At 53.6% G+C, this 16,980-nt stretch overlaps 1 protein-coding gene across 1 annotated transcript in view; it reads left to right on the forward strand.

The window, feature by feature from the left end:
* The window catches only part of LOC140388180 (dynein axonemal heavy chain 3-like), a 1,528,048-nt gene that overhangs the window by 1,348,598 nt on the left and 162,470 nt on the right, over positions 1 to 16,980 (forward strand). The window contains exons 72-74 of the mRNA XM_072471941.1: positions 8,112 to 8,372; positions 14,781 to 14,873; positions 15,926 to 16,024. Of these exons, the coding sequence (XP_072328042.1) occupies positions 8,112 to 8,372; positions 14,781 to 14,873; positions 15,926 to 16,024 (453 nt within the window). The remainder of the gene's footprint in view (positions 1 to 8,111; positions 8,373 to 14,780; positions 14,874 to 15,925; positions 16,025 to 16,980) is intronic.

Raw genomic sequence — 16,980 nt, forward strand, 5'->3', positions numbered from 1 at the left:
AATGACCATGGCCGCGGTCATGTCGGGGCAGGGGATGGCGAAGGGGAAGCGGGGGCATTCGTCAACGACGTTAAGAAAGTACGTGTTGCGATCGGTGGAGGCGAGGGGGCCTTTGAAGTCCAAACTGAGGCGTTCAAAGGGACGGGAAGCCTTTATCAGGTGCGCTCTATCTGGCCTGAAAAAATGCGGTTTGCATTCTGCGCAGATTTGGCATTTCCTGGTGACTGTTCGGACCTCCTCGACGGAGTACGGGAGGTTGCGGGCCTTTATGAAGTGGTAGAAACGAGTTACCCCCGGGTGGCAGAGGTCCTCGTGGAGGGCTTGGAGACGGTCCACTTGTGCGTTGGCACAAGTTCCGTGAGATAGGGTATCGGACGGCTCGTTCAGCTTTCCGGGACGGTACAAGATCTCATAATTGTAGGTGGAGAGTTCGATCCTCCACCGCAGGATCTTGTCGTTCTTTATCTTGCCCCGCTGTGCATTATCGAACACGAAGGCTATCGACCGTTGGTCAGTGAGGAGAGTGAATCTCCTACCGGCCAGGTAATGCCTCGAATGTCGCACAGCTTCCACTATGGCTTGGGCCTCCTTTTCCACTGAGGAGTGGCGAATTTCTGAAGCGTGTAGGGTCCGGGAGAAAAAGGCCACGGGTCTGCCTGCTTGGTTGAGCATGGCCGTCAGAGCTACGTCGGACGCGTCGCTCTCGACTTGGAAGGGGAGGGACTCGTCGATGGCGCGCATCGTGGCCTTTGCGATATCCGTTTTGATGCGGCTGAAGGCCTGGCGGGCCTCTGTCGACAGGGGAAAAGTAGTGGACTGGATTAGTGGGCGGGCCTTGTCTGCGTAGTGGGGGACCCACTGGGCGTAATAAGAAAAGAAGCCCAGGCAGCGTTTCAGGGCTTTGGCACAGTGGGGGAGAGGGAACTCCATGAAGGGGCGCATGCGTTCAGGGTCGGGGCCTATCACTCCATTACGCACTACGTAGCCAAGGATGGCTAGACGGTCGGTGCTAAACACGCATTTTTCCTCGTTGTAGGTGAGGTTGAGGGCGTTAGCGGTCTGGAGGAATTTGCGGAGGTTGGCGTCCTGGTCCTGCTGGTCGTGGCCGCAGATGGTGACGTTGTCGAGGTACGGGAACGTGGCCCGTAAACCGTGCTGGTCGACCATTCGGTCCATCTCCCATTGGAAGACCGAGACTCCGTTCGTGACGCCGAATGGAACCCTTAAGAAGTGGTATAGCCGCCCGGCGAATGGGGAGCTGGTGGTAGGCGGACTTAAGGTCCACGGTGGAGAAGACCTTGTACTGTGCAATCCGATTGACCATGTCGGATATGCGGGGAAGAGGGTACGCATCTAGCTGCGTGTACCTGTTGATGGTCTGGCTATAGTCTATGACCATCCTTTGCTTCTCCCATCTTCACTACTACCACCTGGGCTCTCCAGGGACTATTGCTGGCCTGGATTATGCCTTCCTGCAGCAGCCGCTGGACTTCGGACCTGATAAACGTCCGGTCCTGGGTGCTGTACCGTCTGCTCCTAGTGGCGACGGGTTTGCAATCCGGGGTGAGGTTCGCAAACAGGGAGGGTGGTTCGACCTTGAGTGTCGCGAGGCCGCAGATAGTCAGTGGGGGTATAGAACATAGAACATAGAACAATACAGCGCAGTACAGGCCCTTCGGCCCACGATGTTGCACCGAAACAAAAGCCATCTAACCTACACTATACCATTATCATCCATATGTTTATCCAATAAACTTTTAAATGCCCTCAATGTTGGCGAGTTCACCACTGTAGCAGGTAGGGCATTCCACGGCCTCACTACTCTTTGCGTAAAGAACCTACCTCTGACCTCTGTCCTATATCTATTACCCCTCAGTTTAAGGCTATGTCCCCTCGTGCTAGCCATTTCCATCCGCGGGAGAAGGCTCTCACTGTCCACCCTATCTAACCCCCTGATCATTTTGTATGCCTCTATTAAGTCTCCTCTTAACCTTCTTCTCTCTAACGAAAACAACCTCAAGTCCATCAGCCTTTCCTCATAAGATTTTCCCTCCATACCAGGCAACATCCTGGTAAATCTCCTCTGCACCCGTTCCAAAGCCTCCACGTCCTTCCTATAATGCGGTGACCAGAACTGTACGCAATACTCCAAATGCGGCCGTACCAGAGTTCTGTACAGCTGCAACATGACCTCCTGACTCCGGAACTCAATCCCTCTACCAATAAAGGCCAACACTCCATAGGCCTTCTTCACCACCCTATCAACCTGGGTGGCAACTTTCAGGGATCTATGTACATGGACACCTAGATCCCTCTGCTCATCCACACTTTCAAGAACTTTTCCATTAGCCAAATATTGCTAAATTAGCCAAAAATTTAGGGCCGCCAAATTTGAATGTTAAGCTCTGGAGGTTGCATTGGAAGTCCAACCCCAGGAGGGTGGGAGCACAGAGGTGGGGAAGGACATACAGCCGGTAATTTTTGAACTCTCTCCCCTGCACCGTTAGGTTTGCGATGCAGAACCCTTTGATTTCAATGGAGTGGGACCCCGCCGCCAGGAAAATTTTTTGGGTGCTTGGCCGAATTACAAGGGACAGCGTCTTACCGTGTCCGGGTGAATAAAACTCTCCGTGCTCCCCGAGTCGATCAAACATGGCGTCTCGTGCCCGTTCACCAGCACCTTTGTCGTTGTCATCTGGAACATCCGGGGCCGTGACTGGTCGAGGGTCACCGATGCCAAACGTGGGTGGTGTATCAGATCGTTGTCTTCAGGCAGTGTGGAGCCGTCCACGCTGGGGTCCTTGCCTGTCAGCCAAGATGGCGGCGTCCATGGATCGCACGCGGTCGGGGATGGACAAAATGGACGCTCCCATGAGTCGCACGCGGCCGGGGGTGGACAAAATGGCCGCTCCCATGGATCGCACGCGGTCCGTGGGTAGGAAGATGGCGGCGCCCGTCCCCCCCTCGTGGTGTCCGGGGTCCAAATGCCGGCGCCCGTTGGCCGCCCGTGGGTCGCTGGGGGGGTTGAGCCCGTGGTCCCATTTGTTCCCCGGAGATAGCGGCGACCCCACGGGACTGGCACACCGCTGCGTAGTGCCCCTTTTTACCGCAGCTTTTTCAGGTGGCCGAGCGGGCCGGGCAGCGCTGGCGGGGGTGTTTTGGCTGCCCGCAAAAGTAGCAGCGGGGCCCCCCCGGGTGGTCTGGGATTCTGGCTGCGCACGCTTGCGGAGGGGTTGGGGTTGCCGGGGGGTCGGTCGCGGCGGGGGTCCACGGAGCCCAAGGGGCTGCAGCGCGGTCGGGGGCATGGGCGCGGGTGTTTTGGGAGGCCACATCGAGGGAGGCTGCAAGGGCCCGTACCTTTGTGAGTCCGAGAGAGTCTTTCTCTAAAAGTCTCTGGCGAATTTGCGACGATGCCAAACCTGCTACGTAAGCGTCTCTGATCAGGAGGTCCGTATGTTCGTTCACCGTAACCGCTGGGCAGTTGCAGTTTCGTCCCAGGATCGTTAGAGCATTGAAGAAATCGTCTAGCGATTCCCCGGGGATTTGTCGTATCGTCGCGAGCTGGTAGCGTGCGTAGACCTGGTTGACGGGCTTAATGTAGATCTCCTTCAGCAAGTTGAGCGCCACTGGGAATTCTTCCGCGTCCTTGATGAGTGAGTAGATTTCGGGACTCACCCTGGAATGCAGGACCTGCATCTTCTGGTCTTCTGTTGGTCTGCCGGGGGCCTTTCGGAGGTATTAAACAGCCAGTGTTTAAACGCCGATGTTGCGTTAGCTGCGTGGGGGCCGATTTGCAGGCACTCCAGGGTGATACGGAGCTCCATATTCCTTTTTAAGTCTGCTCAATAAATTGTAGCACCATCGATCACGCACGAGGCGATACGTAAAGAACTTCAATCGAGGCTTGATTGAGCAGACTTGTTCAGACTCGTTCCCCAGCAGCTCAGTCACAGAATGCAGCTGTGGGGATTAAACCCAGGTTCTCATACCACGCCTATCTGGGTGGAGCCCAGTAGGCGGCGGATCCAATCGGGATCCAGCATCTGTCCTCCAATGGCTCCTCGGCATTCATGGTGTACCGTATTACCCTTAATACATACCACCACAGTCGGTGTCCTGGGTGGGTGTGTCCCGGGCATCAGTGTCCTGCGTGGGTGTGTCCTGCGTAGGTGTGTCCTGCGTAGGTGTGTCCTGGGTAGGTGTGTCCTGGGTCGGCTGCGACGGGGGCCTGTTCCTGTGGCTGCCCCCCTCGTCACTGGGTCTGGCCCGCCGGCGTCACCGCACTCGCACAAGATGGAGGCGCCGTCTCCCTGATGCTCCGGGTCTGTCCCTGGTGCGTGGCCGCCCTGGATCGTCCTGGGGGCAGTCGCCATCTGCGGGGACGGGTGGCTCAACGTTTGGGCCTGCAATACACAATACAGCATGCATGGTTAGACACGCAGACGGGGATAGGGGGCAAGGGGGAATATGGGGGAAGGGGGAATATGGGGGAAGGGGGAATATGGGGGAAGGGGGAATATGGGGATATGGGGGAAGGAGAAATATGGGGGAAGGGGGATATGGGGTAAGGGGGGGATATGGGGGAAGGGGAAAAGGGGGGCAGGCAGTGGGGGTCTCACTTGATGGTGCGCCCCCGACCTCTGAATCCGCAACCTCCCAGTCCTCGGGTCTGCCTGCAAGTTCCAGGGTCCTCTCCTCATGGATGGTGAGTGGTCGCAGTTTGGGTGGTCCCCCTCCGGCCCTCTCGCGCTCCCGGCTGTTGTGAGCGCGCTTCTCCTGTGGGGGGTGGGATGGTGGCAGGGATAAAGGGCAACAGTGTTAGGCAGACATATACATGCGGACCAGCGGTTGTGTGTATGTTGGCAGTGGTTCACAACCCATCCTGTCACTGCAGCCTGCCTGGGTGGGTGCGGCCATGTCAGCTGCATCTAGGGCTGTGCCACCCGTCGGAGGTGGGGCGGGGGGGGGGGGGGGGGGTGGGGGGGCGGGGGGAGTACTCACCCTGGCTGCCCTGACAAGGTCATTGATCTTCTTGTGACACTGGACGCCTGTCCTTGATATCACAGCCACAGCACTGACGGCCTCTGCCACCTCCCTCCACAGGCGCTGGCTGAGGGGTGGAGCGACCCTGCGACCGTGTCCGGGGTACAGGGCCTCCCTCCTCTGCTCCACTGCGTCCAGGAGCACCTCGATGTCCCGCTCCTGGAACATCGGCTCTGCGCGGCGGGCAGCCATTTTGACAGGTCTTGTGGGGGGGGGGTCTCCGCAGTCTTTTGTGCTACGACGCGGGGGGGGGGGGGGCGTCATTTGTGCTACGACGCGGGGGGGCGTCTTTTGTGCTGCGACACGGGGGGGGCGTCTTTTGTGCTGCGACGCCGCACGCCATCACTGACAGCGCGCGTGTCCGTGATGGGTGACAGCGTCGCGAATGGCGTCACGCTGCTGCTAGCCCATTCCCGGCCGGAGAATTTGCGACGTTCCGGGGGGTCCGACGCTGGAGTCATTCGCGCCGTTTTTGGCGCCAGGTTCAGGCCATCGTGCCGATTCACGGAGAATCCCGCCCAGGGAGTCCCTATTTAGTAGTGCTCCCAAAAACGTATATAACAATTTAAAACAGGATATTCCTGTAAAGGATGGCACTATGGTTAGCACTGCTGCCTCACACCCCCAGGGACCCAGGTTCAGTTCCGGTCTTGAGTGTCTGTGCGGAGTCTGCACATCCTCCCCGTGTGTACGTGGGTTTCCTCCGGGTGCTCCGGTTTTCTCCCACAGTCCAAAGATTAGCAGGTTAGGTGGATTGGCCATGCTAAATTCCCCTTAGTGTCCAAAGATGTGCAAGTTAGGTGGGATTACGGGGATAGGTCGGGAGAGTGGGCCGAGGTAGGATGCTCTTTCAGAGGGTTGCCGCAGATATGATGGGAATAATGGCCTCCTTCTGCACAGTAGGAATTTTATGATTCTGTGCTTTGGAAGTATAATCGCTGTTGTAATGTAGGAAATTCAGTCGCCAAGGTTCACTCAACAAGCTTCCACAAACAGCAATATGATAAATGATCAGATAACCAGTTTTAATAATGCTGGTTGGGGGTAAACATTAGCCATGGCATCAGGAAGAACTGCTCTGCTTTTTAAAATGCTCATAAGATACAGATCATAGGGGCTGGTTTAGCACAGTGGGTTAAACAGCTGGCTTGTAATGCAGAACAAGACCAGCAGCGCGGGTTCAATTCCCGTATCTGCCTCCCCGAACTGGCGGCGGAATGTGGCGACTAGGGGCTTTTCACCGTAACTTTATTGAAGCCTACTTGTGGCAATAAGCTATTATTATTACTATTATAAGACATACGAGCAGAATTAGGCCATTCGGCCCATCAGCCATGGGACCTTTTATATCCATCTGAGGAGGAAGGCCAGGGCTCAGTGTAATATGTCATCTGAAAAGCACCTCTGACAGTGTAGCACTCCCTCTGTGCTGCACCTCCAACAGTGTAGCACTCCAACTGTGATGCACCTCTGATAGTGCAGCTCTCCCTGTGAGCTACACCTCCAACAGTGCAGCATTCCAGTTGTGCTGCACCTCTGACAGTGCAGCAGTTCCTCCGTGCTGCACCTCCATTAGTGCAGCACTCCAACTGTGCTGCATCTCTTACAGTGCAGCTCTCCCCCTGTGCTGTGCCTCTGACAGTGCAGCTCTCCGCCTGTGCTGTGCCTCTGACAATGCAGCTCTCCGCCTGTGCTGTGCCTCTGACAATGCAGATCTCCTTCTGTGCTGCATCTCTGACAGTGCAGATCTCCCCCTGTGCTGTGCCTCTAACAATGCAGCTCTCCGCCTGTGCTGTGCCTCTAACAATGCAGCTCTCCCTCGGTGCTGCATCTCTGACAGCGCAGCTCTCCCTCGGTGCTGCATCTCTGACAGTGCAGCTCTACCCCGGTGCTGCACCTCTGACAATGCAGCTCTCCCTCGGTGCTGCATCTCTGACAGTGCAGCTCTCCCTCGGTGCTGCATCTCTGACAGTGCAGCTCTCCCTCGGTGCTGTGCCTCCAACAGTGCAGCTCTCCCTCGGTGCTGCATCTCTGACAGTGCAGCTCTCCCTCGGTGCTGCATCTCTGACAGTGCAGCTCTCCCTCGGTGCTGCATCTCTGACAGTGCAGCTCTCCCTCGGTGCTGCATCTCTGACAGTGCAGCTCTCCCTCGGTGCTGCATCTCTGACAGCGCAGCTCTCCCTCGGTGCTGCATCTCTGACAGTGCAGCTCTCCCTCTGTGCTGGCCTCTGACAAGGCAGCACTCCCTCAGTACTGTACCTCTGACAGTGCAGCTCTCCGCCTGTGCTGTGCCTCTAACAATGCAGCTCTCCCTCTGTGCTGGCCTCTGACAAGGCAGCACTCCCTCAGTACTGTACCTCTGACAGTGCAGCTCTCCGCCTGTGCTGTGCCTCTAACAATGCAGCTCTCCCCTTGTGTTGCACCTCTGACAGTACAGCTCTCCCTCTGTGCTGTGCCTCTAACAATGCAGCTCTCCTCCTGTGTTGCACCTCTGACAGTACAGCTCTCCCCCTCTGCTGTGCCTCTAACAATGCAGCTCTCCCCCTGTGTTGCACCTCTGACAGTGCAGCACTCCCTCTGTGCTGTGCCTCTAACAATGCAGCTCTCCCTCTGTGCTGTACCTCTGACAGTGCAGCACTCCCTGCACGTTGCACGTCTGACAATGCAGCTCTCCCTCTGTACTGGCCTCTGACAAGGCAGCACTCCCTCAGTACTGTACCTCTGACAGTGCAGCTCTCCGCCTGTGCTGTATTGCAATGTCAGAAGAGATTATGTGCCCAAATCCCTGGAGTGAGACCTGAACTCAAAACCTTCTGATGTGGCAGTGCTGCCACTCAGCCAAGCACAACAGCTCAGGTTACACTTGGCAGCCACTCCAGGAACACGTAATCTAGACTGACACTCCAGGGTGTACTAATGGAATGCTGCTTTGCCTGGGAAGCACTTTGAGATTTCCTGAGAATGGCATCATAATACTGCATGTTTTTCTATGACAAGAGCCAGGCAATTTAATTTCAGACAGTGATTGCAAAGTGGTGGAAGTGACTTGTCCATTGATATTTCCACAGATATTCTTGAACGAGTACAGTCAGGTTCCTTTCGAAGCGTTGATCTACCTTACTGGCGAGTGTAACTATGGTGGCCGGGTGACAGATGACCACGACCAGCGACTTCTCCTCAGCCTCCTGGAGAACTTCTACTGTCAAAGTGTCATCAGTGATGACTGCTACAAATTCTCTCCCAGTGGCATCTACTGTTGCCCCAGAAAAAACAGCTACGAAAGTTATTTGGAATGTATAATGCACTTACCGCTCAATGCAGACCCAGAGGTAGAGTGAGGAACTGTGAGATTGGAGGGTGTGGGGCAGAGGGCAAGTGGTTTTCAGCAGTCAGCATAAACCCACTCCCCAGTATGGAAACTTCCATATCTTCAAATAGAATCATTGTTCGCAATATTTTGAAGTCATCAGGGAGGGAGCTGGGAAAAGAGGGTAGGGGTTGTCAGTGGTGTTGGTGCTGGGAAACACAGAATGTGGTCAAGATGGAGATCTTATTGTATTTAACATCAGGAGCTCGTCTAAGAGTTTTTTCCCATTTGGAAGCTGGATGGGGTTGAGAGGCACGAGCTGTCAGGAAAGAAAATCCACAACCCAGAAAAACAGCTGGAAGTAAGGGAGAGATCTCGAGGGAGGAGGTGACAAGAGAAATTGCATGGGAAAGTTTTGGATTGTTACTCAGTGGGGAGATGATGGGTTGGCCTGGAGATCGTGATGTCTTCAGATCATATGAGGTGGTCAAGCAGGGAGTGGAGATGAAGGCTGATTGCAGCGGGTTAACTTTGGTGGTACAGGCACTTCCGGTGGCAGCCATGAGGGAGTAGGTCGCACATTTGGTGGCTCCCGCTCGTGACAGACATTTTGGACCTTTTTCTCCCGACTTTTTCCGGAATTTTGTTGAGGGGCCGGTGGTGGATGCGACTGAGGAGGAATCCCACCCAGTATATGGAGACACGGTAAAGAGGTGGACGTAAGGGAAGGAAGAACCGAATCGAGTAGACGCGTGCAGATTCTGCAGCAAAGGAAAGCCTGGCGGATCTGCAGAGTACTGGCTCGGCGGCCCAGTGGACAACAGACCAGCTGCTGGAGTTTATTCGGGAGGGCTTTGCCAAGCAAAAAAATGAATGCCTGGCCCCGATCAAGGAGTTGATCACTCGGGTGGAGCAGAGACTGGAAGCCCAAGATCGGGCGGTCCAGAAGGTGGAGGAAACGGTGGCTGAGCACGAGGAACACCTAACTGCGCTGCAGACACAGGTGGGGCTGATGAAAGAGCAACAGAAAAGGCTGCAAGACAAGGTGGGGGACCTAGAGAATAGGTCCCGCTGGCAGAACTTGAGGATCGTTGGCCTCCCCGAGGGATGTGAGGGAACGGACGCAAGGGCTCATGTGGCAAATATGCGTGAGAAGTTAATGGGCGACGGGTCGCTTTCTAGACCCCTGGAAGTGGACAGAGTGCACAGAACGCTTGCGAGGGTGCCGCGGGCGAATGAGCCACCGAGGGCGATGGGGGTACAAATGCACAGATTTCTGGATAAGGAGCAGATTTTCCATTCGGCCAAGCAGACACGGAGCTGTAAGTGGAAGAATAACATTCTGCGCATCGACCAAGATCTAGGTGCGGACCTGGCCAAGAGAAGAGCAGGTTTCAACCGAGTGAAATCGACCCTTTTCAAGAGGAAGGTGAAGTTTGGTCTACTTTATCCAGCTCGTTTATGGGTCACCTATGAAGAGCGGCAATTTTACTTCGAGTCGCAGGATGAAGCAATGGACTTTGTGAAAAGCAAAGTTCTAGATAGAGACTGAGGTGACTGAGGCTGTAGGGATTCTGCTGAAATTGTTCTTACTTTTGCACGACATGAGAAATGTCTTTTGTAACATTTTTTTGGGCTGTTGCTATGTTTTGTGAGTTAACTTTATACTGGTAGGGGAAGGGTGGGTGAATCTTTGATGTTTTTTCTTTGGATGTGTTTGGGTAGAAACGTGCCTTTCGAATAGGTATGTCCGAGCGGGAGAGAACAATAGGATGTAAGATGTCAGGCGCCGGAGGGTGGGGGGACTCACCAAGCTAGCTGGGCGGGTTGGCTCACGGAAGCGCAGTGGCAGATGTTTTGTTTGTTGAAGGGAGTAGCATTTATTGGGCTGTTAACAGGGGGAGGGTGGAATTGCTCTTCTGACAGGGGAGGGGAGGTTGCTTGGAGATAAATAGGAGGTCGGGGACGGAGACGGAGGCTACCTGTGGGCGGGCCAGAGGGAGCACGGGGCATGAGCTGGAGGCTGGCCTAGGAAGGGGGATGGTTGATTGGCGGCAGGGGGGTGGGGGGGGGGGGCGGAGAGAAGCCTCCCAACCAAGCTGATCACGTGGAACATCAGAGGGCTGAATGGGCCGGTTAAGAGGGCTCACATGTTTGCACATTTGAGGGGATTGAAGGCGGACGTGGTAGTGCTACAGGAGATATACCTGAGGGTAATTAATCAGACCAGACTGAGGAAGGGATGGGTTGGGCAGGTATTTCACTCGGGGCTGGACTCTTAAGACTAGAGGGGTCGCGATCCTGATTAATAAGCGAGTGTCATTTGAGGCGGGGAGAATAGTTGCGGATATGGGGAGTAGATATATCATGGTTAGCAGGAAGCTGGAAGGGTTGCCAGTGGTGCTTGTGAATGTCTACGCACCAAACTGGGATGATGTGGAGTTTGTAAGACGGATGTTAGGGAAGACCCCGGATCTGGATTCACACAAGCTAATCATGGGGGGGGGGGAACTTCAATACAGTCATTGACCCAAGGCTGGACCGGTCGAGTTCAAGGACAGGCACGGTGCCGGCAATGGCGAAGGAACTAAAGGGGTTCATGGAGTAGATGGGTGGGCCAGACCCAAGGGGGTTTGGACGGCCAAGAGCGAAGGAGTTCTCCTTCTTCTCACATGTACATAAAGTATACTCCCGGATCGACTTTTTTATTTTGAGCAGGGCGTTACTGGCGGGGGTGGTTGATACCGAGTATTCGGCGATTGCTGTGTCGGACCATGCCCCACATTGGGTGGACCTACAGGTAGCAAGGAGGGTGGTCAGCGCCCGCAATGGAGATTGGATGTGGGACTGTTAGCGGACAAGGGGGTGTGCGAGCGGGTGAGGGAATCCATCCAGAACTACCTGGAGATTAACGATATGGGAGAGGTCTCAGCAGCAATGGTTTGGGACGCACTGAAGACAGTGGTCAGAGGGGAACCGATTTCGATTCAGGCCCATACGGAGAAGGAAGAGAGGGCAGAGGCGGATAGGTTAGTCGGGGAAATACTTTAGGTCAACAGGAGGTATGCGGAGGCCCCGGAGGTAGGATTACTGAAGGAACGACGGAGGCTACAGGTGGAATTTGGCTTGTTATCTACGGGGACGGCGGTGGAGCAGTTGAGGAAGGCGAGGGGGGTGATATAGGAGTATGGAGAGAAGGCTAGTAGAATGCTGGCACACCAGCTCAGGAAAAGGGAGGCATCTAGGGAGATAGGGAGAGTGAAGGATAGAGGAGGGAACACAATCTTGGACCCAGCAGGGATTAACTGGGTGTTTAAGGCTATACGAGTCGGAACCACCAGCGGGAGTGGAAGGAATGAGGCAATTTCTGGGAGGGCTGGAGTTCCCGAAGGTGGACGAAGGGTTGGTAGAAGGGCTGGGAGCCCCGATTAGGATTGAAGAAATAGCAGATGGACTGGAGGCCATGCAGTCAGGCAAGGCCCCGGGACCAGATGGTTACCCAGTGGAGTTTTATAAAAAGTTCTCTGAGATGCTGGGCCCATTGTTGGTGAGGACGTTTAACGAGGCAAGGGAGCACGGTGTTCTTCCTCCGACAATGTCACAGGCCTCGATCTCACTGATCCTGAAGCGGGAGAAGGAGCCTGAGCTATGCGGGTCTTGCAGGCCGATCTCAATGTTGAATGTTGATGCCAAGCTGTTAGCGAAAATCTTGTCCTCAAGGATCGAAGACATGTCCCGGGGATGATAAGGGAAGACCAGATGGGGTTCGTTAAGGGTAGATAGCTAACGGCCAACGTTAGAATTCTCTTTAATGTAATCATGATGCCCCCAAAAGGAAAGGAGGTGGAGGTAATGGTTGTAATGGACGCGGAGAAGGCCGTTGACTGGATGGAATGGAACTATCTGTGGGAGGTGTTGGGGCAGTTCGGGTTTGGTCGCGGTTTCATCGACTGGGTCAGGCTGCTGTGCCAGGCGCCAGAGGCCAGAGGCGGCTGACGTCAGGCTATTTTAGACTGCACCGGGGGACTAGGCAGGGATGCCCCCTCTCTCTTGCTGTTCGCTCTGGCCATTGAACCACTGGCTATAGCGTTAAGAGCTTCCAGGTGCTGGTCCGGGGTGGGGTGAAACATAGGGTGTCGTTATACGCCGACGATCTGCTCCTGTATGTTTCCGACCCGTTAGAGGGGATGGGAGAGATCACGAGGATTTTAGGGGAATTTGGCCGTTTTTCGGGGTACAAATTGAACATGGGGAAAAGCGAGATATTTGCGATCCAGGCAAGGGGGCAGAAGAGGTGACTGGGAGAGCTGCCGTTCAGATTGGTGGGAGGTGGTTTCCGTTATTTAGGGATCAGGTGGCACGAGACTGGGGGCTGTTACATAAACTAAACTTGACCCAGCTAGTGGAACAAATGAAAGAGGACTTCAGAGGTGGGATATGCTCCCATTATCATTGGCGGGGAGGGTATAGACAGAGAAAATGACAATCCTCCCAAGATTCCTGTTTGTTTTTCAGTGCCTCCCCATCTTTATCCCAAACACCTTTTTCAGGCGGGTAAATAAGGTGATCTCCTGTTTTGTGTGGGTGGGTAAAATCCCGAGAGTGAAGAAGGTGATGCTGGAGCATGGCCGGAGGGAGGGTGGGCTGGCGCTGCCGAACTTTAGCAACTATTACTGGGCGGCAGATATAGCCATGATTAGGAAGTGGGTAGTGGGGGAAGGGTCGGTGTGGGAGCGAGTAGAGGCAGCATCTTGTAATGACACGAGTTTAGGCGCAGTGATCACGGCAACTCTGCCGTTTTTCCGGCCCGGTACTCCACAAGCCCGGTAGTAGTGGTGGCCCAGGGAGTCTGGGGGCAGTGGAGGAAACGCAAGATCGGAGGCAGCATCGGTTTGGGCTCCAATCTATAGCAACCATCGGTTTGCCCCAGGGAGACTAGATGGAGGGTTTCGGAGATGGCAGAGAGCAGGGATCGGGGGGATGGGAGATTTGTTTATAGATGGGAGCTTCCCTGGTTTGAGGGAGTTAGAGGAGAAGTTTGAGTTGACGGAAAGGAATGGGTTTAGATATCTGCAGATTTATGACTTCTTGCGAAGGCAGGTTCCAACCTTCCCGCTCCTACTGCCACTTGAGATACAAGATCGGGTAATTTCTAGAGTATGGGTGGGAGAGGGGAAGGACTCATATCTATAAAGAACTCATGGAGTCAGAGGAAAGGCAGACAGAGGAGCTAAAGCACAAATGGGAGGAGGTGTTAGGGGGAGAGATAGAGGCAGGTCTCTGGGTGGATGCATTAAGTAGGGTCAACACGTCCACATCATGCGCCAGGCACAGCCTGATACAATTTAAGGTCGTTCACTGGGCACACATGACAGTGGCTCAGATGAGCAAGTTTGTTGGGATAGAAGACAGGAGGACCAGCGAACCATGTCCACATGTTTTGGGCACGTTCGAAGCTTAGGGGATTCTGGCAGGGGTTTGCAGATGTCATGTCCACGGTGTTAAATCAAGGGTGGCACCGAGTCCAGAGGTGGCGATTTTCGGAGTGTCGGAGTCCAGGGGGCGAGAGAGGTCGACGTCTTGGCTTTTGCCTCCCTGGTAGCCCGGAGACGGATGTTAGCATGGAAGGACTCGAAGCCCCCGAAATCAGAGATCTGGGTCAATGAGATGGCTGGCTTTCTCAGTCTTGAGAAAATCAAGTTCGCCCGAAAAGGGTCAATGCTAGGGTTCGTCCGGAGGTGGCAGCCGTTTGTCGACTTCTTTAGAGAAAATTTACTGTCAGTAGAGGGGGAGCGGGGTTAGTCTAGATTGCTGTTCTAGGAAGGTGGGACCTGAGAGTGAGGTAGAGAATCTTTGCGCTATGTATATAGTTGGTTGTATATGGTTTACTGTCACTGTTATAAAATCATAAATGCCTCATTAAAATATTTTGGAAAAAAAACTTTGGTGGTACAGGAGGGAAACATTCCTGCTCCTCCTGGCCTACAAGCAGTGCTGGAAAGGCACTTGTACTTCCCTTCAGCCCTTGGGTTTTCTGAGCTATGGGAAACCTGACCTCAGCTATTCAATGTGAAACTGAGAGTTGCGGCCTGAATAACAAAGTTAAATTATTACCCACCTCTCGAGAGTGGGTTGAACATTCTACTTCCAACTTGTTTTAATTAGACCTTAGCCTCCTCTGCTCTAAGAAGAAGAACCTCAGCTTCTCCAGTCTCGCCACACACCGGAGTCCCCTTCATGTCTCTGGTACGGTTCAAGTAAATCTCCTCTCCACCCTCTATGAGGTCTTGATATTTAAAGTGTGGAGCCCAGAATAGCATCAAACAGTGAATCACGTAGCTGAGTTCAGATTTGTACAACTGTGACATAATCCCGATTAAAGGTATAATTTGATGCGTGTTCAGCCAGTTTTTCCTCACTTCTTGTTTAGGTCTTTGGGCTACATGAAAATGCAAATATCTCAAAGGAACAAAAGGAAACTCAAAAGCTTTTTGACGGGATCCTGAGCACCCTCCCTCGAGAGGTGAGTGCTTCCTACCACTGCTCCTGCCTTATTACTTGAATCTGTTATTTTATATGGATTTCTATTCAAGAATAAAGCTGTGCATTTCTATTCCAATTTCATCAAGACATCCTAAAAATGTATCTTGTCTGCCACAAGCTGACAGTCCCACACCGAAACCCTCAATCAAAATAAACAAACAGCTGCTGCAAAACGGAGCCATTCTTGTGCTGCTATAAGTAATGGCTCCGTTTTGCAGCAGCTGTTTGTTTATTTTGATTGAGGGTCTCGGTGTGGGACTGTCAGCTTGTGGCAGACAAGATACATTTTTAGGATGTATCTTCCAACCGGCGTGGAAGGGCCTCCGCCGGCCGGCGCAGGTTGACGCATGCGCTGGGACCGCCAGCGTGTGCTGGCATCATCCCAGCGCATGCGCAGGGGGGGTTCAACTCCTCACCGGCCATCGCCGACCGGTACACCAGCCGGTGCGGAGGAATAGAGTGCCCCAGCCAGCCCGCGGATCGGTGGGCTCCGATCGCGGGCCAGGCCACCACGGGGGCACCCCACGGGGCCAGTTCCCCCCGAGGATCCCGGAGGCCGCCCGTGGAGCCAGGTCCCGCCGTTAAGTACCTGTCGTAACATACGCCAGCGGGACCAACCGAAAACGGGCAGCCACTCGGCCCATCGCGGGCCGGAGAATCGCCGGGGGGGGGCCACTGCCAGCGGCCGCCGACCGCCGCGACTCCCGCCCCCGCCGAATCCCTGGCACCAACTAAGTGAGGTACAGGGGCGGGATTCACGCCCCCCCCCCCCCGCCGATTCTCCAACCCGGCGGGGGGTCAGAGAATCCCGCCCCTGTACACCGTGCTCACGTAGTTGGTGTAATACTCAGAACATAACCAGTGCAGGAATACACAACTAAAAATAGTCAGTGTACAGTGGTTAAACATTGCAACAATTCACAAGAATAATAATAGAGGTTGTTTGAATGTTAGACAACAGAGGAATCATTTTAACAATGTGCTGGGCTCCTGCAATCATTTCTGAATTCCAAACTGTTTCTTCCACTCTAGGTAAATGGAGGCGTTAGATCATCATCTGAAATTGTGCAGGAACTGGCAGCAGACATTCTGTCCAAAATCCCACCTGACTTTCTCAGCGAAGATGTAATGGTGAGAAATAGCCCACATGACAGTAGTGGGAAGTTGTGCTTGGAGTCCGAGGAGATAGGAGAGGTGCTAAATGAATATTTTTCGTCAGTATTCCCACAGGAAAAAGACAATGTTGTCGAGGAGAATACTGAGATTCAGGCTACTTGACTAGAAGGGCTTGAGGTTCATAAAGAGGAGGTGTTAACAATTCTGGAAAGGGTGAAAATAGATAAGTCCCCTGGGCTGGATGGGATTTATCCTAGGATTCTTTGGGAAGCTAGGGAGGAGATTGCTGAGCCTTTGGCTTTGATCTTTAAGTCATCTTTGTCAACAGGAATAGTGCCAGAAGACTGGAGGATAGCAAATGTTGTCCCCTTGTTAAAGAAGGGGAGTAGAGACAACCCCGGTAACTATAGACCAGTGAGCCTTACTTCTGTTGTGGGCAAAATCTTGGAAAGGTTTATAAGAGATAGGGTGTATAATCATCTGGAAAGGAATAATTTGATTAGAGATAGTCAACACGGTTTCCTGAAGGGTAGGTCGTGCCTCACAAACCTTATAGAGTTCTTTGAGAAGGTGACCAAACAGGTGGATGAGGGTAAAGCAGTTGATGTGGTGTATATTTTTGGCTTTGATTTTTATGTCATCATTGGCTACAGGAATAGTGCCAGAGGACTGGAGGTTAGCAAATGTGGTCCCTTTGTTCAAAAAGGGGAGTAGAGATAACCCAGGCAACGATAGACCGGTGAGCCTCACGTCTGTTGTGGGTAAAGTGTTGGAGGGGATTATAAGAGACAAGATTTATAATCATCTAGATTGGAATAATATGATCAGGGATAGTCAACATGGCTTTGTGAAGGGTAGGTCATGCCTAACAAACCTGATAGAATTCTTTGAGAAGGTGACTGAACAGGTAGACGAGGGTAGAGCAGTTGATGTGGTGTATATGGATTTCAGTAAAGCGTTTGATAAGGTTC

The sequence above is a fragment of the Scyliorhinus torazame genome, chromosome 13 (assembly GCF_047496885.1).
Source record: "Scyliorhinus torazame isolate Kashiwa2021f chromosome 13, sScyTor2.1, whole genome shotgun sequence".
Classification (NCBI taxonomy): domain Eukaryota; kingdom Metazoa; phylum Chordata; class Chondrichthyes; order Carcharhiniformes; family Scyliorhinidae; genus Scyliorhinus; species Scyliorhinus torazame.